The following is a 19,238-nucleotide window of genomic DNA, read 5'->3' as shown; positions in this document are numbered from 1 at the left end:
AAAGTCCATAGTTTGTATTAGAGTTGACTCTTGATGTTGTACATTCTATGGGTTTGGACAAATGTGTGATGACATGTAGCCACTATTAAAATGTTATATAGAATAGTTTCACTGCCCTGAAATCCTCTGTGCTCTTCTCAGCCCCCACCCACCACTAGTAACCACTGATTTTTTTATTATTTAATAGTTTTGCCTTTTCCAGAATGTCATATAGTTGGAATCATACAGTGTGTAGCTTTTACAGAATGGCTGCTTTCACTTAGCAGTATACATTTAAGTTTCCTCCATGTCTTTTCATGGCTTGATAGCTCATTTCTTTTTAGCACTGAATAGTATTCCACGGTCTGAATGTATCACAGTTTATCCCCTGATCTACTGAAGAACATCTTGGTTTTTTACAAGTTTTGGCAATCATGAATAAAGCTATAAACGTCCGTGTTCAGGTTTTTGTGTGGATATACTTTTTCAACTCCTTTGGGTAAACATGGAGAAGTGCAATTGCTGGATTGTATGCTAAGAGTATGTTTAGTTTTGTAAGAGGCTGTGAAATTGTCTTAGAAAACAGCTATACCATTTTGCATTCCCACCAGTAATGAATGAGAGTTCCTCTTGCTTCACATTCTTGCCAGCATTTGGTGTTGTCTGTGTTTTGGATTTGGCTATTCTAATAGACGTGTGGTGGTATCTTGATATTTTAATTTGTAATTCCCTAATGACATGATGTTGAACATCTTTTCGTGTGCTTGTTTGCCATTCGTATATCTTCTTTGGTGAGGTGTCTGTTAAGATCTTTTGCCCATTTTTTAATTGGGTTGTTCTTTTTCTTATTGTTGAGTTTTAACAGTTCCTTGTATAGTTTTGAATATACAAAATAAAGATACTTTGCATACAGTCCCTTATTAGATATGTCTTTTGCAAATATTTTCTCCCAGTCTATGAGTTGTCCTCTCATCTGCTTGACAGTGTCTTTCACAAAGCAGAAATTTTTAATTAATGAAGTTAAGTTTAATGATGCCTTGAGAACTAGATTTAATAAGTGTTAGATATATTCATGAATGCTGTGCATTTGTAGCTGCATAATGCACTAAGGAAAGTTGGAGTCATTTAGAATATATACCTAATCCAGACTAATGCATTAACTAACTCTTTTCAACAAAATTCTTTTCGATAGCACCATTTTAGAGAGAATATTGATCTAAAATGAATGATTTGACCCAGTATGTCATATTTATGTGTGCAAAGAGAACATGGCTGACTGTGGCTTTTGATTGCTCCCCAGGGAGAAGAAAATACTGATTTATCAGATGATGGCTATAATTCTTTTGCAACTGATTTGCCATCAAGAAATATTGACAGCAAGAAATACATCAAGTTTTCTAAAACAACAGAGAAGAGAATTCACCTGAAGTTAGGGGTTTGAGCCCAGAACACACTAAAAAGTAAGTTAAACTGTGAGGTTACTTAATTGAATTATGCTTTTGCCAGTTTAAGAGAACCAAAAATGTAACTCATGTGTTCTCATAATGTACTAAGTATGGTGGATCATGCATATTGGTGGCCATTCTTTTAGGGGCATGGTTTTAATTCCTAGATAGCCATTCTCATATTTTTCTCACTTCTCTCACAGCCATGTGGAAGCCTGTAAGTTATCATAGGTTTCCAGTTATAAGAAAGTCATTATCCATATGTCTGTCCTTTTTTTTTTTTGATGAATAATATTGTAATTTATTAAAATGTACAATGTGGTGATTTGATGTATGTATTCATTGAGAAATGATTACCACCATCAAGTTAAGTAACATATTCATCACCCCACATATTTACATCATCATCATCATCATTATTATTCATTTGGTGAGAACACAAGTTCTACTCTCAGCAAATTTCAGTTATACAGTACAGGATTATTAACTATAGTCACCTTGTGGCTTGGCTTTTTTAAAAAAATCATGTGTAAGTGATATCCTATAGTATTTGTCTTTCTCTGTTTGACTTATTTCACTTTGCATAATGCCATCAAGGTCCATCCATGTTGTTCCCTTCTTTCTCATGGCTAAATATATTGTATTCCATTGTATATATTTACCACATCTTCTTTAACTATTCATCTGTTGACAGACACTTATATAGTTTCCATATCTTGGCTATTTTGAATAATGCTGCAATGAACATGGGAGTGCAGATACCTCTTTGAGATCCTGTTTTCATTTCCTTGGATATATACCCAGAAGTGGATTCCTGGATTATATGGTAGTTCTGTTTTTAATTGTTTTGAGGAACCTCTCCATACTGTTTTCCATGGTGACTGTACCAACTTATATTCCCACCAACAGTGTATAAGGGTTCTCGTTTCTCCACATTCTTGCCAACACTTGTTATCTCCTGTCTTCTTTTTTTTTTTTTTAACATCTTTATTGGAGTATAATTGCTTTACAGTGGTGTGTTAGTTTCTGCTTTATAACAAAGTGAATCAGTTATACATATACATATATACCCATATCTCTTCCCTGTTGCATCTCCCTCCCTCCCACCCTCCCTATCCCATCCCTCTAGGTGGTCACAAAGCACCGAGCTGATCTCCCTGTGCTATGTGGCTGCTTCCCACTAGCTATCTGTTTTACATTTGGTAGTGTATATATGTCCAGGCCACTCTCTCACTTTGTCCCAGCTTACCCTTCCCCCTCCCCGTGTCCTCAAGTCCATTCTCTAGTAGGTCTGCGTCTTTATTTCCATCTTGCCCCTAGGTTCTTCATGACCATTTTTTTTTTTTTTAGATTCCATATATATGTGTTAATATATGGTATTTGTTTTTCTCTTTCTGACTTACTTCGCTCTGTATGACAAACTCTAGGTCCATCCACCTCACTACAAATAGCTCAGTTTCGTTTCTTTTTATGGCTGAGTAATATTCCATTGTATATATGTGCCACATCTTCTTTATCCATTCATCTGTCGATGGACACTTAGATTGCTTCCATGTCCTGGCTATTGTAAATAGAGCTGCAATGAACATTGTGGTACATGTTTCTTTTTGAATTATGTTTTTCTCAGGGTATATGCCCAGTAGTGGGATTGCTGGGTCATATGGTAGTTCTATTTTTAGTTTTTTAAGGAACCTCCATACTGTTCTCCATAGTGGCTGTATCAATTTACATTCCCACCAACAGTGCAAGAGGGTTCCCTTTTCTCCACACCCTCTCCAGAATTTACTGTTTGTAGATTTTTTGATGATGGCCATTCTGACCGGTGTGAGGTGATATCTCATTGTAGTTTTGATTTGCATTTTCTAATGATTAATGATGTTGAGCATTCTTTCATGTGTTTGTTGGCAATCTGTATATCTTCTTTGGAGAAATGTCTATTTGGGTCTTCTGCCCATTTTTGGATTGGGTTGTTTGCTCTTTTGATATTGAGCTGCATGAGCTGCTTGTAAATTTTGGAGATTAATCCTTTGTCAGTTGCTTCGTTTGCAAATATTTTCTCCCATTCTGAGGGTTGTCTTTTCGTCTTGTTTATGGTTTCCTTTGCTGTGCAAAAGCTTTGAAGTTTCATTAGGTCCCATTTGTTTATTTTTGTTTTTATTTCCATTTCTCTAGCAGGTGGGTCAAAAAGGAGCTTGCTGTGATTTATGTCATAGAGTGCTCTGCCTATGTTTTCACCTGAGAGTTTGATAGTGTCTGGCCTTACATTTAGGTCTTTCATCCATTTTGAGTTTATTTTTGTGTATGGTGTTAGGGAGTGTTCTAATTTCATTCTTTCACATGTAGCTGTCCAGTTTTCCCAGCACCACTTATTGAAGAGGCTGTCTTTTCTCCACTGTATATTCTTGCCCCCTTTATCAAAGATAAGGTGACCATATGTGCGTGGGTTTATCTCTGGGCTTTCTATCCTGTTTCATTGGTCTATATTTCTGTTTTTGTGCCAGTACCATACTGTCTTGATGACTGTAGCTTTGTACTGTAGTGTGAAGTCAGGGAGCCTGATTCCTCAAGCTCTGTTTTTCTTTCTCAAGATTGCCTTGGCTCTTCAGGGTCTTTTGTGTTTCCATACAAATTGTGAAATTTTTTGTTCTAGTTCTGTGAAAAATGCCAGTGGTAGTTTCATAGGGATTGCATTGAATCTGTAGATTGCTTTGGGTAGTATAGTCATTTTCACAATATTGATTCTTCCAATCCAAGAACATGGTATATCTCTCCATCTGTTTGTATCATCTTCAATTTCTTTCATCAGTGTCTTATAATTTTCTGCATACAGGTCTTTTGTCTCCTTAGGTAGGTTTATTCCTAGATATTTTATTTTTTGCAATGGTAAATGGGAATGTTTTCTTAATTTCCCTTTCAGGTTTTTCATCATTAGTGTATAGGAATGCAAGAGATTTCTGTACATTAATTTTGTATCCTGCTACTTTACCAAATTCATTGATTAGCTCTAGTAGTTTTCTGGTAACATCTTTAGGATTCTCTATGTATAGTATCATGTCATCTGCAAACAGTGACAGCTTTACTTCTTCTTTTCTGATTTGGATTCCTTTTATTTCTTTTTCTTCTCTGATTGCTGTGGCTAAAACTTCCAAAACTGTTGAATAATAGTGGTGAGAGTGGGCAACCTTGTCTTGTTCCTGATCTTAGTGGAAATGGTTTCAGTTTTTCACCATTGAGGACGATGTTGGCTGTGGGTTTGTCATATATGGCCTTTATTATGTTGAAGTAAGTTCCCTCTATGCCTACTTTCTGGAAAGTTTTTATCATAAATGTGTGTTGAATTTTGTCAAAAGCTTTCTCTGCATCTATTGAGATGATCATATGTTTTTTCTCCTTCAATTTGTTAATATGGTGTATCGCATTGATTGATTTGCGTATATTGAAGAATCCTTGCACTCCTGGGATAAACCCCACTTGATCATGGTGTATGATCCTTTTAATGTGCTGTTGGATTCTGTTTGCTAGTATTTTCTTGAGGATTTTTGCATCTATGTTCATCAGTGATATTGGCCTGTATTTTTCTTTTTTTGTGACATCTTTGTCTGGTTTTGGTATCAGGGTGATGGTGGCCTCATAGAATGAGTTTGGGAGTGTTCCTCCCTGTGTTATATTTTGGAAGAGTTTGAGAAGGATGGGTGTTAGCTCTTCTCTAAATATTTGATAGAATTCGCCTTTGAAGCCATCTGGTCCTAGGCTTTTGTTTGTTAGAAGATTTTTAATCACAGTTTCAATTTCAGTGCTTGTGATTGGTCTGTTTCTATTTTCTATTTCTTCCTGGTTCAGTCTTGGAAGGTTGTGCTTTTCTGAGAATTTTTCTATTTCTTACAGGTTGTCCATTTTATTGGCATATAGTTGCTTGTAGTAATCTCTCATGATCCTTTGTATTTCTGCAGTGGCAGTTGTTACTTCTCCTTTTTCATTGCTAAAAGTCATCTCCCTTTTTTTCTTGATGAGTCTGCTAATGGTTTATCAATTTTGTTTATCTTCTCAGCTTTTAGTTTTATTGACCTTTGCTATCATTTCCTTCATTTCTTTCTGATCTGACCTTTATGATTTTTTTCCTTCTGCTAACTTTGGGGTTTTTTGGTTCTTCTTTCTCTAATTGCTTTAGGTGTAAGGTGAGGTTGTTTATTTGAGATGCTTCTTGTTTCTTAAGGTAGGATTGTATTGCTGTAAACTTCCCTCTTAGAACTGCTTTTGTTGCCTCCCATAGGTTTTGGGTCGTCGTGTTTTCATAGTCATTTGTTTCTAGGTATTTTTTGATTTCCTCTTTGATTTCTTCAGTGATCTCTTGGTTATTATTAAGTAGTGTATTGTTTAGCCTCCATGTGTTTGTATTTTTTTTACAGATTTTTCCTTTAACTGATATCTAGATTCATAGCTTTGTGGTCGGAAAAGATATTTGATACAATTTCAATTTTCTTAAATTTACCAAGGCTTGATTTGTGACCCAAACTATGATCTATCCTGGAGAATGTTCCGTGAGCACTTGAGAAGAAAGTGTATTCTGTTGTTTTGGATGGAATGTCCTATAAATATCAATTAAGTCCATCTTGTTTAATGTGTCATTTAAAGCTTGTGTTTCCTTATTTATTTTCATTTCGGATGATCTGTCCATTGGTGAAATTGTGGTGTTAAAGTCCTCTACTATTGTTGTGTTACTGTCGATTTCCCCTTTTATGGCGGTTAGCATTTGCCTTATGTATTGAGGTGCTCCTATGTTGCGTACATAAATATTTACAATTGTTATATCTTCTTCTTGGATTGATCCTTTGATCATTATGTAGTGTCCTTCTTTGTCTCTTGTAATAGTCTTTGTTTTAAAGTCTATTTTGCCTGATATTAGAATTGCTACTCCAGCTTTCTTTTGATTTCCATTTGCATGGAATATCTTTCTCCATCCCCTCACTTTCAGTCTGTATGTGTCCCTAGGTCTGAGGTGGGTCTCTTGTATATATACAGCATATATACGGGTCTTATTTTTGTATCCATTCAGCCAGTCTATGTCTTTTGGTTGGAGCATTTAATCCATTTATATTTAAGGTAATTATCGATATGTATGTTCCTATTACCATTTTCTTAATTGTTTTGGGTTTGTTATTGTAGGTCTTTTCCTTCTCTTGTGTTTCCTGCTTAAAGAAGTTCCTTTAGCATTTGTTGTAAAGCTGGTTTGGTGGTGCTGAATTCTCTTAGCTTTTGCTTGTCTGTAAAGGTTTTAATTTCTCCATCAAATCTGAATGAGATACTTGCTGGGTAGAGTAATCTTGGTTGTAGGTTTTTCCCCTTCATCACTTTAAATATGTCCTGCCACTCCCTTCTGGCTTGCAGAGTTTCTGCTGAAAGATCAGCTGTTAACCTTGTGGGGATTCCCTTGTGTGTTATTTGGTTTTTTTCCCTCGCTGCTTTTAATATTTTTTCTTTGTATTTAATTTTTGATACTTTGATTAATATGTGTCTTGGCGTGTTTCTCCTTGGATTTATCCTGTATGGGGCTCTCTGTGCTTCCTGGACTTGATTATTTCCTTTCCCATATTAGGGAAGTTTTCAACTATAATCTCTTTAAATATTTTCTCAGTCCCTTTCTTTTTGTCTTCGTCTTCTGGGACCCCTATAATTCGAATGTTGGTGTGTTTAATGTTGTCCCAGAGGTCTCTGAGACTGTCCTCAATTCTTTTCATTCTTTTTTCTTTATTCTGCTCTGCAGTAGTTATTTCCACTATTTTATCTTCCAGGTCACTTATCCGTTCTTCTGCCTCAGTTATTCTGCTATTCATCCCTTCTAGAGAATTTTTAATTTCATTTATTGTGTTGTTCATCAGTGTTTGTTTGCTCTTAAGTTCTTCTAGGTTCTTGTTAAACGTTTCTTTTATTTTCTCCATTCTATTTCCAAGATTTTGGATCATCGTTAGTATCATTATTCTGAATTCATTTTCAGGTAGACTGCCTATTTCATCTTCATTTGTTATGTCTGGTGAGTTTTTACCTTGCTCCTTCATCTGCTGTGTGTTTCTCTGTCTTCTCATTTTGCTTAACTTACTGTGTTTGGGGTCTCCTTTTCACAGGCTGCAGGTTTGTAGTTCCTGTTGTTTTTGGTGTCTGCCCCCAGTGGCTAAGGTTGGTTCAGTGGGTTTTGTAGGTTTGCTGGTGGAGGGGACTAGTGCCTGTGTTCTGGTGGATGAGGCTGGATCTTGTCTTTCTGGTGGGCAGATCCATGTCTGGTGGTGTGTTTTGCAGTGTCTGTGGCCTTATTATGATTTTAGGCAGCCTCTCTGCTAATGGGTGGGGTTGTGTTCCTGTCTTGCCAGTTGTTTGGCATAGGGTGTCCAGCCCTGTAGCTTGCTCGTCATTGAGTGGAGCTGGGTCTTGGCGTTGAGATGGAGATGTCTGGGAGGTTTTCGCTGTTTGAAAATATGTGGAGCTGGGAGGTCTCTTGTGGACCAATGTCCTGAACTTGGCTCTCCCACCTCAGAGGCGCAGCCCTGATGCCTGGCTGGAGCACCAAGAGCCTGTCATCCACATGGCTCAGAATAGAAAGGAGAAAAAAAAAGAAAGAAAGAAGAAAATAAAGTAAAATAAGAAAAAATTAAAAAGTTATTAAAATAAAAATAAAAAATAATTATTAAAAAAATTTTTTTTAAGTAATAAAAAAAAAGAAAGAAGAGAGCAACCAAACCAAAATCAAATCCACCAATGACAACAAGTGCTAAAAACTATACTAAAAAAAAAAACAGAAACAAAAAAAAACCAGACAGACAGAACCCTAGGACAAATGGTAAAAGCAAATCTATACACAAAATCACACACAGAAGCATACACATACACACTCACAAAAAGAGAAAAAGGGAAAAAAGTATATATATCGTTGCTCCCAAAGTCCACCTCCTCAATTTGGGATGATTCATTGTCTATTCAGGTATTTCACAGATGCAGGGTACATCAAGTTGATTGTGGAGATTTAATCCGCTGCTCCTGAGGCTGCTGGGAGAAATTTCCCTTTCTCTTCTTTGTTCGCACAGCTCCTGGGTTTAAGCTTTGGATATGGCCCTGCCTCTGCATGTACGTCGCCTGAGGGCGCCTGTTCTTTGCCCAGACAGGACGGGGTTAAAGGAGCAGCTGATTCGGGGGCTCTGGCTCACTCAGGCCAGGGGGAGGGAGGGGTATGGAATGCGGGGCAATCCTGTGGCGGCAGAGGCCGGCGTGACGTTGCAACAGCCTGAGGTGCGCCATGTGTTCTCCCGGGGAAGTTGTCCCTGGATCACGGGACCCTGGCAGTGGCGAGCTGCACAGGCTCCTGGGAGGGGAGGTGTGGACAGTGACCTGTGCTTGCACACAGGCTTCTTGGTGGCTGCAGCGGCAGTCTTAGCGTCTCATGCCTGTCTCTGGGGTCTGTGCTGATAGCCGCGGCTCGTGCCCGTCTCTGGAGCTCCTTTAAGCAGTGCTCTTAATCCCCTCTCCTCGTGCACCAGGAGACAAAGAGGCAAGAAAAAGTCTCTTGCCTCTTCAGCAGCTCCAGACTTTTTCCCGGACTCCCTCCTGGCTAGCTGTGGTGCACTAGTCCCCTTCAGGCTGTGTTCACGCAGCCAACCCCAGTTCTCTCCCTGGGGTCTGACCTCCGAAGCCCGAGCCTCAGCTCCCAGCCCCTGCCCACCCCGGCGGGTGAGCAGACAAGCCTCTCGGGCTGGTGAGTGCTGGTCAGCACCAGTCCTCTGTGCAGGAATCTCTCCGCTTTGCCCTCCGCACCCCTGTTGCTGCACTCTCCTCCATGGCTTCGAACCTTCCCCGCTCCGCCACCCGCAGTCTCCGCCCACAAAGGGCCCTCCTAGTGTGTGGAAACCTTTCCTCCTTCACAGCTCCCTCCCACTGGTGCAGGTCCCATCCCTATTCTTTTGCCTCTGTTTTTTCTTTTTTCTTTTGCCCTACCCAGGTACGTGGGGAGTTTCTTGCCTTTTGGGAGCGTTCAGTAGGTGTTCTGTAGGAGTTGTTCCACATGTAGATGTATTTCTGATGTATTTGTGGGGAGGAAGGTGATCTCCACGTCTTACTCTTCAGCCATCTGGAAGCTCCCTCTCTCCTGTCTTCCTGATGATAGCAGTTCTAACAGGTGTGAGATGGTATCTCACAGTGATTTTGATTTGCATTTCCCTGATCATGAGTGATGTTGAGCACCTTTTCATGTACTTGTTGGCCATTGGTATGTCTCCTTTGGAGAAATGTCTATTCAGGTCCTTTACCCATTTTTAATTGGGTTATTTCTTTATTTGCTGTTGGGTTGTATGAGTTGCTTGTGTATTTTGAACATTAACTCATCAGACATAAGGTTTGCAAATATTTTGTCTTATTCCCTAGGTTAGCTTTTCATTTTGCTGATAGTTTTCTTTGCTGAGGAGAAACTTTTTGGTTTGATATAGTCCCACTTGTTTATTTTTGTTTCTTTTGCCTTTGCTTTTGGTGTCAATTAAAAAATCATTGCTAAGACTGATGTCAAAGACATTTGTTTTCTTCTAGGAGTTCTTTGGTTTCTTTATGAAGATTGTTTCAGCTCTTTGAGGTCTTTTGTGGTTCCATACAAATTTTAGGATTGTTTGTTTTATTTTTGTGAAAAATGCCATTGGAATTTGGATGGGGATTGCATCGAATCCAGAGTTCACTTTAGGTAGTATGGACATTTTAAGAATATTAATACTTCCAAACCGTGAACACAGAATATCTTGCCATTTATTTGTGTCTTCTTCAATATCTTTCATCAATGTTTTATAGTTTTCAGTGTACATATCTTTCACCTCCTTGGCTAAATTTATTCCTATTTTATTCCTTTTGATGATATTGTAAATGGGGCTGTTTTCTTAATTTCTCTTTCTGATAGTTCATTGTTAGTGAATAAAAATGCAACTGATTTTTGTATATTGATTTTGTATTCTGCAACTACTGAATTTGTTTATTAGTTATAACAGTTTTTTTGGTGGAGTCTTTAAGGTTTTCTGTATATAAGATCATGCCATCTGGAAACAGACAATTTAACTTTCTTTTCTGATTTGAATGTCTTTTTTTTTTCTTGCCTAATTGCTCTGGCTAGGACTTCCAGTAATATGCTGAATAAAAGTAGTGAGAGTGGGCACTCTTGTCTTGTTTCTGATCTTAGAGCAAAAGCTTTCAACTTTTCATTAGTACTATGTTAGCTCTGGGCTTGTCATATATGGCCTTTATTATGTTGAGGTACATTCCTTCTATACCCACTTTGTTGAGAGTTTTTATCATGAGTAAATGCTGAATTTTGTCAAATTCCTTTTCTGCGTCCATTGAGATGATCATATAATTGTTATTCTTCATTTTATTAATTGAAATTTAATTATTTACTTATTTAATTATTTAATTCATTTAATTATTGTGTTAAGTAAAACCTAAGTTCTCCTCCTGTTTATCTCCTTTACTCTCACACTACTACCACACTCATACTTCTGACACCAGATGTGTGGGTTTTCCCCACACCAAACAATTCTGTGACACCAGCTACAATTTAACTCAGTTCTGACACTATCTACCTGGAGATAGTGCCAGATCCTACAGGTTAAGGGTTCATACCCATGAGACTGTCCCCCCCACTTCATCTTCCAATCTCAAGTGGTCAGTCCTCAGGTTACTTCTGTCTGACTTGGCTACAAATCAGAGGTTCCTATGACCCCTACTGAGGTTCAATTTATTTCTAGAATGGCTCACAGAGCTCAGGAAAACACTTACTTACAGTTACCAGTTTATTAAAAAACATGATAGAAGATATAGATGAACAGCTAGATGAAGAGATACATTGAGAGAGGTCTGTGAGGGTCTCAGGTGCAGGAGCTTCTGTCCTTATGGAGTTGGGGTGCATCACCCTCCCAGTATGTGGACATGTTCAAACAACCTAGAAGCTCTCCAGAGAGGGCAGAGGGGCTGGAAATGGAGTTAATAATTGATCATGCCTACATAAGGAAGCCTCTATAAAAAATCCCAATATTGTGGGGTTCAGAGATCTTTCAGGTTGGTGAACACATCCACATACCAGAAGGGTAATGCACCCTAACTCCATGGGGACATAATTTCCTGCACCTAGGATCCTCCGAGACCTCACCTTATATATCTCTTCATCTGGCTGTTCATCTGTATCATTTTTCACATCCTTTAATAAACTGGTAAGCATAAGTAACTATTCTGAGTTCTGGAGTCACTCTAGCAAAATAATCAAACCCAAGTAGGGGCTTGTAGGAACCTCTGATTTATAGCCAATTGGTCAGAAGCACAGGTGACAAACTGGGCTTGCAGTTGACATCTGAGGTGGGGTGGGGCAGTCTTGCGGAACTGAGCCTTTACCCTGTGGAATCTGAAAGTATCTCCAGGTAGATAGTGTCAGAATTGAGTTAAATTGTAGGATACCCAGCTGGTGTTGCAGAGAGTTGCTGGTGTCAGATGTGAGTGTGGTTGTGTGAGAGTAAAGGAGAAACAGGAGGAAGACTGGGTTTTTCCCTACATAGTTGTGTATCACATTTATTGATTTGCCTGTGTTCAGCCATCCTTGCATCCTGGGAATAAATCCCACTTGATCGTGGTATATGATCCTTTTAATGTACAGCTGAATTTGGTTTGCTAATATTTCATTGAGAGTTTTTGCGTCTGTGTTCACCAGGAATATTAGCCTGATATTCTCTTCTTGTAGTGTCCTTGTCTGGCTTTGTTATGGGTAATGCTGTCCTTGTAAAAATTAGTTTGGAAGTGTCCCCTTTTCTTCAGTTTTTGGAAAGAGTTTGAGAAGGATTGGCATTAATTCTTCTTTAAATCTTTAGTAGAATGTGCCAGTGAAGCTATCTGATTCTGGACTTTGTTGAAAGGTTTTTTGATTACTGATTCAGTCTCCTTACTAATAATTGGTCTGTTCAGATTTTGTACTTATTCATGATTCAGTCTTGGTAGGCTATATGTTTTTAGGAATTTATCCGTTTCTTCTAGGTTATCTAATTTGTTGGTATATAATTGTTCATAGTAGTTTCTTATGATCGTTAGTATTTGTCTGTTATCAGTTGTAATGTCTCCTCTTTCATTTCTAATTTTACTTATTTGAGGTATCTCTCAACACCCCCCACCCCATTTTGTTTTTGATGTCACAGTTTACATCTTTTTATATTGTATATCCATTAACAAATTGTTGTTGTTATAGTTATTAATACTTTTGTCTTTTAACCTTTATACTAGAGTTCTGTGTGATTTACCTACCACCATTACAATATTAGAGTATTCTTAATTTAACTATATATTTACCTTTACCAGTAAGGTGTATATTTTAATATGTTTTCATCTTACTAATTAGCATACTTTCATATTAGCTTGAAGAATTCCCTTTAACATTTCTTATAAGGTCAGTCTAGTGGTGATGAACTCCTTCAGCTTTTGTTTGTCTAGAAAACTCTTTATCTCTCCTTCAATTCTGAACACAACTTTGCGGGGTAGAGTATTCTTGGTTCTTGGTTTTTTTCCTTTCAGCACTTCGAATGTATCACCCCACTCCCTCCTGGCCTGCAAGGTTTCTGCTGACAAATCTGCTGAGAGTCATGTGGGGGTTCCCACTATTCCTTTGAGTTATATGACAAAAGGCAAGGCAATTATTTCTAGGCCACCACAATAAAGCTTGTTACCTAGGAAGAAATGGGAGGTAGTAGGAATGTTTCTTTAAAATAGTTAACACCTGGGGAGACACAATGCACCAAAGGAATAGAATACAAAACAAATGTTTTTAGTTATTCGTTATTTATATCAAATCATCCCTATTCCATAAAATATTTGAGGCATCTCATAATTAAAAGAACACTATTATACTTTTAAAAATGATAAAAGATTAAAAAATGATGTAATGAGGTAGAAGTCAAAATTATTCTAGAAATATGAAGATCAATTTCAGTGAGGATATATGGAGGGGGTTAGGGGATATAAAGTAGCGGTACACTGTAGGTTGTGATTCATTCATGTGTCATGAAATCAACTTAAGAGGTAGCTACTAGTTTTTTTTTTTTTGAGAGAAATAAAAAGGCATTCATTGAAATTAAATCATCTGCTCACAAATAGTACATTTTTTCCCAGTCTGAAAGATTTGAAAAGAAAACAAAAACACTGGATGTGTATGCAGTAGACAGGGGCAAATGCTAATCAGTCTTAAGTAATATATATATATAACAAAATTTTAGAAATAAGATGTGTAGAGTAGTAGGTATATGATTTATTTTTAAAAGTGAATGTAATGAAGTTAATATCACTGAGGAAAGATAAAAGATTATTTCTCTTCTCTAGCCATCATTCAGTAAATGAAGGGGAAAAAAGAGTATGTAAAAACTGCATCTGAACATAAAATTTCAGGACAGCTAAACATAACTAAACTACCCCACAACTGAACTAGCTACTAGTATTTTGTTTTAAAAAAAGAAATTAGAATAGAATTGAAGACATTATAGTGCTTTTCATATAATAAGGATAAGTATTATTTTATGAAATAGTTTCAGTTCTCTCTGTCTCTCTCTCTCTGTCTCTTTTATATGTGTACCGCATCTCAATAGAAAATGTATTTTATGCTCTGTGACATAATAAAAATAAAGTCATTGCCTTTGTGAGGGGAGGACTGTAGAGGGGACTGACTGTAGGGCAGCTTCAGGGAGGATGAGAGCAAGGTAATAAGGCTCTCAGGGTAGGAATTTGGGGGTTGGATTTAAAGGGATATAATGTCAAAAGGGCAAGGTACCTACTAAAAAAGGGGAGTGAGGTGCATGATAAAAATTTCCCTTATTTCACAATTTTGCTTAGGGTTAAGTTTATCTAGAGATGTTATAGACTCAATCTAGTCTTTTTTTTTTTTTTTTTTTTTTAATGTATCACCTAAGCAGCCCTTGCATAGCAGGTTATTCTAAGAGGAAGGAACCATTTCTGCTAAAGAGCTTTTAGTTTTACATACAAGGAAGAATAAGGTGTTACTTCTAAAGTACTAAGTTACAGCCCAGTGAGTTCTGGGTAGAATCAAGTCTATGGGGTATTGCCATAGTGATCCTCAATTTGTGTGTTAGAATCACCTGGCTATCTTTAAAAAATTCCAAATATCAGCTCAGTCCCCAAAATAATTAAATCACAATTTGGGAGGATGGGACACAGGCATCAGCATTTTTTGAAGCTCTCAGGTGATTCCAGTGTGCAGACAAGTTTGGGATCTAGTTTATCTCATAATCATTCCTAGTCTACAGGATCTCAGAGCACAAAGTAATTTTAGGGTTGTCCTTGAAATTTAGGTCTACACTAGATTACTTGAAACAAAGTATGAAATTTCCAAGAGATCTTCTTTTTCAAATTTATTTCAGGCTTATTGTACTGATCTCATTGTTGTATAGTTTATGGAATGTTTGTGTTAGAAAAGTTCTTGACAGTCCAATAAGAAGAGGAGGGAAAAGAAGCATAAAAAGAGAAAACCAAGAAATAAGAAAGCAGGATAATTGTTAAAAAACTGTTCAGAGTCTAGCCCAGACTTTAGTCTTAAAGTACCATTTCTTATTAAAAGGAACCATTTCCTTGGAGAAATGGCTGATTGAAGGTCTGGGAAAGGAAGTGTACAGATGAGCCTGGAGCATCTTGTCTTCAGACTGCTACCAGAGATGCATCAAGAGCCCACTTGAAGAGGCTTCCACCCCTTCCTACGCCACATGAGAAAATTAGAGCATCAATAAGGATAATCATTGCAGGGAATAAAAATGAATTTAATATATTTAAATCAATGTGTTCAAAATGATATAAAAACTATTTTGTCACTGTTGAAGGTTACAAGTGAGCCAAGTCATTGTTATGAAAAGGGAAAGAATAAGGGAAAGAATAAGGCAATTATCCTGCTTTTCTATATGAACTATATCAAAGGGTAAGCAAATGGTACACGAGAGGAATTTTCTCTTTATGGAAATATTCTGAGTGAAGAAGGAATGATAGATTTAGAATACAACCATTTTGCAGATCCTTATGATTTACTGGATCTAGTTATTATGTATTAGTAGCTGCTAATATCACAAATAGAGAGCCACTTGCACATTATATGCCTCCTGATGGGAAAACGCCACCACCTACCTGGTTTTGAACCACCCCTCCCCCACACCCCAAAAGTAGAATGTTAATCTGATCAAGTCTTTAGACTCCTACAACCTTGGTGACACAATCAGCAAAATCTAGACTGTGAAAAATCTATAGGACAACTGGCAATAATGATGATAGTGGTGATGATGATAATGATAATAATAATAAAAAAACATGGAGGAAGAACCTATAGGTGAAAAGAGATCTAAAAGACATATCAACCAACTGTAATGTGGGGACCTTATTGAATCCTGATGTAAAGTGTTAAAAAATTTTGACATTTATGAGAGAATTGGAAATTTGAACATAGGTTGTGTGTTTGATGATATTAAGAAATTACTGTTTTTTTGGTGTTATAACTGCGTTTTAAATATGTTTTTTAAAAGAAAAACACCTTGTAGAAATGCATGTTAAAATCCTTACACATGAAGTAATATGATACTGGAACTTGCCTTAAAGTAATAAGGAATGAGAGCAGGGATAAGAATATAGATGAAATAAGATTGTCCATTATTGAAGCTGGGTGATGGGTCATTACAGAAACATGGGGAGATCATCACATTATTCTGTCTACTTTTGTCTATGTTTGAAAATTTCCGTAAATAAAAGACGAAAAGAAGAAGAATCAAGAAAAAACCAATTCAGGAATTATTCTAATTTTCTGTACAATTTAGGTATGAAACATCAATGTTCCTATTTGGAGAAGAAAAATCCTCTGATTTTTCAAGAGAAAAAAAAAGGCAGGAGAAAGAAGAGTTTACAAGTACAATTGCATACTAAAAGAGCTGAGGTAAATAAAGATCTGGGAATATTTTTGCTTTCAAGTGTTGTCTTTAGCCCTCAAACATTCCATTCCATTTTCGTCCAAGTATTGAAATGTCACAATCTTAAATGTTTATTCTTCTTCTTCCCCTTTCCCCTACTCTTCCTGTGCCGTCCCCTCTTCCTTCTCCTCCTTTTATTTATTTATTTTTTGTTATACATTTATTTATTTATTTTTGGCTGCGTTTGGATCTTCATTGCTGTGCTGTGCACAGGCTTTCTCTAGTTGCAGTGAGCGGGGGCTACTCTTTGTTGTGGTGTTCAGGCTTCTCATTGCGATCGATGGCTTCTCTTGTTGTGGAGCACGGGCTCTAGGCGCGCAGGCTTCAGTAGTTGTGGCACGTGGGCTCAGTAGTTGTGCCTCATGGGCTCCAGAGCGCAGGCTCAGTAGTTGTGGCGCACGGGCTTAGTTGCTCCACGGCATGTGGGATCTTCCCGGACCAGAGCTCGAACCTGTGTCCCCTGCATTGGCAGGCGGATTCTTAACCACTGTGCAACCAGGGAAGCCCTCCTCCTCCTTTTAAAAAAATAGAACATGGAACCCTTTCAGAAGAATATGAATTTTTCCCCTTCTTTCTCCATTAGACCAGTATTTTTATTATTATGCTCTCTGTTAAATTTCTGCTGTTGTAACAGTGACTCTAGGCAATCCTTGGCTTTTGGCAGGGTAACCTCAATCTTGGCCTCCATCTTGCTCTTCATATGGCCTTCTCCCCTGTATCTATACTTCAAGATTCCCTCTACTTTTCTCTTATAAGCACATCATTGCATATCTCATCTTGAGATCTTTAACTTGATTACATCTGCAAAGACCATTTCTCCAAATAAGGTCACGTTCATAGGTTCCAGGGATTAGGATATGGACGTCTCTTTTGGTGGGGTTATGCAACCTACTACATTCACTATATATATACTTAAGTATATATTCCTTTGTTTTGATATTTGTGTGCTTCCTGAATCTGAGAATACATGTCTTTCTTCAATTCTGGAAAATTCTAATCCATTATCTTTTAGAGTATTTCCCCTCTCTCAATCTCTTCATTCTGTCCTTCTGGATCTTCTGTTAGATGTATGTTAGACCTTATCATTCTGTTTTCGATGTTCTTTAACATTGCTTCGTATTTTTCATCTTTTTCTCTCTATTTTGTTCTGGGTAATTTCTCCCATCTACTTTCTAGTTTACTTTTTCTTTCTCCAGCTGAATATAATCTGCAGTTTAACCTATCTATTGAAATTTTATTTCAGTGTTTATATATTTTACTTCTTGAAGTTTTATTTAGATCTTAAAATCTGCCTTATGTCATGTTATTTGCTCATGTCCCATTGTTATTTCATGATTGATACCTGATAAATCTAATATATGAAGTCCTTAGGGGAATCTAAATCTTCTGTTTGTTGTTTTGTCTGATTCTCACTCATTAACTCATATTAACTGATGTCCTTGGGTGCCTTATACTTTTTATTCATTCTTTCATGTATTATTGATCTAAATCTGTAGTAATCTTATGATGAGTCTGGGTTTAGAGAGTCCTCTTCCAAGAGAATTTGAATTTGCTTCTGCCATGCACTTCAGAGGTGTTATAAATATGGGATCACTTTGAATGAATTTTTGGTTTCAATTTTTGGGCCCATATATTTAGTATAGATTTTAATTCTAAACTCATGTGTGGGTAGAGCTAAGGCTATAAATAATCAAGAGGAGTACTCTCTTTTCTCTCTCTTTTTTTCCAACCTGGAGCTGAGACGAAGACAGATATTACTCTATGTACTCCTTCTGTTGGGGGATACAATTTTTTCTAGCCTACTCTTGCTGAGAACATTGCCTTTTGAAGATTTTTGGCTCTGTGTGGGATCTCAGTACCAATTCCTGTCAATCTTGTATGGCTTGAGAATCCTCTTTACGTCCTGCATGGTCTTTAAAAGTCAAGGCTCTAGATTCCATAGAGCCATGTAAAATTGAAGACACCTATAATTCAGTTCTCATTTTCTAAAGTGACACTTTTCTGTCTACCTAGCTGCTTGCCACTTTTGAATCATGTTTATATGTGCAGTGTTAATTTTCATCAATGTTTGTGATAATTTTCTTAACCATAAAAATAATTTAAGGCAAAATTACCTGTATTATTTAAATAACTGTGTTGATTATCCACGTTATTTTACTCATATAGTCAAAAGCTGTATATGTGGCCTAGAGTTTGATAGTCTTGTCTTCACTATACCATAGGTTTGCCATCCTTTGTAAGGTACATTACTATAAATTGACAGAATATTAATTAGGAGATGATAAGTTGCATACTTAAGAAAAATATAGCTTTGCAAAATACTATGGTGTTGTTTATTTAAAATTTTAGTAGATTTAAACTGTAATTTAATTATAAAAAGCAATTTTACCTTAGAAGCATAGCTAAGTGTGGAGCCTTGGTATGATTAATTATCTTTTAAGGGGTTTATTGTCCAAGAATGCTGGTTTACCAATGTGATCTGAGGCACGAACATTCTTGCATTTGGTTCTAGATTGCTTCTTCATCTGTGAAGGACAAGATGACTAGAAAAGAAAGCTCTTTATGCGAGTTGTCAAGTCAGTACAGCGTTCACAAGACTTTATCACCCCTTGGTACATCTTCCTCAGTTATTCGGTGTTTAAACCATTGTATTCTCTTCTTTAAATGTTGGATTCAGATTTGAGATTTTTCTTCAAGATTCATCTATCCCTTCTACAGAAAGTATGCCACGTAGTTTGTGCTAACTAAGAGACTCTGCTTTTAGGAAGGATGGTGTGGAGCTAAGAGCATTGCATGTGGAATTGAAAGACTTAGA

General features: G+C 37.1%; 1 protein-coding gene across 1 annotated transcript in view; it reads left to right on the top strand.

The window, feature by feature from the left end:
• Positions 1 to 19,238, top strand: part of EFCAB13 (EF-hand calcium binding domain 13) — a 117,477-nt gene that overhangs the window by 2,881 nt on the left and 95,358 nt on the right. The window contains 5 exon segments of the mRNA XM_068531738.1: positions 1,280 to 1,394; positions 1,397 to 1,439; positions 16,274 to 16,324; positions 16,326 to 16,428; positions 18,957 to 19,057. Of these exon segments, the coding sequence (XP_068387839.1) occupies positions 1,280 to 1,394; positions 1,397 to 1,439; positions 16,274 to 16,324; positions 16,326 to 16,428; positions 18,957 to 19,057 (413 nt within the window).

This window comes from Eschrichtius robustus, chromosome 20, assembly GCF_028021215.1.
Source record: "Eschrichtius robustus isolate mEscRob2 chromosome 20, mEscRob2.pri, whole genome shotgun sequence".
Lineage (NCBI taxonomy): Eukaryota > Metazoa > Chordata > Mammalia > Artiodactyla > Eschrichtiidae > Eschrichtius > Eschrichtius robustus.
This window is presented reverse-complemented; position numbering and strand designations above follow the sequence as displayed.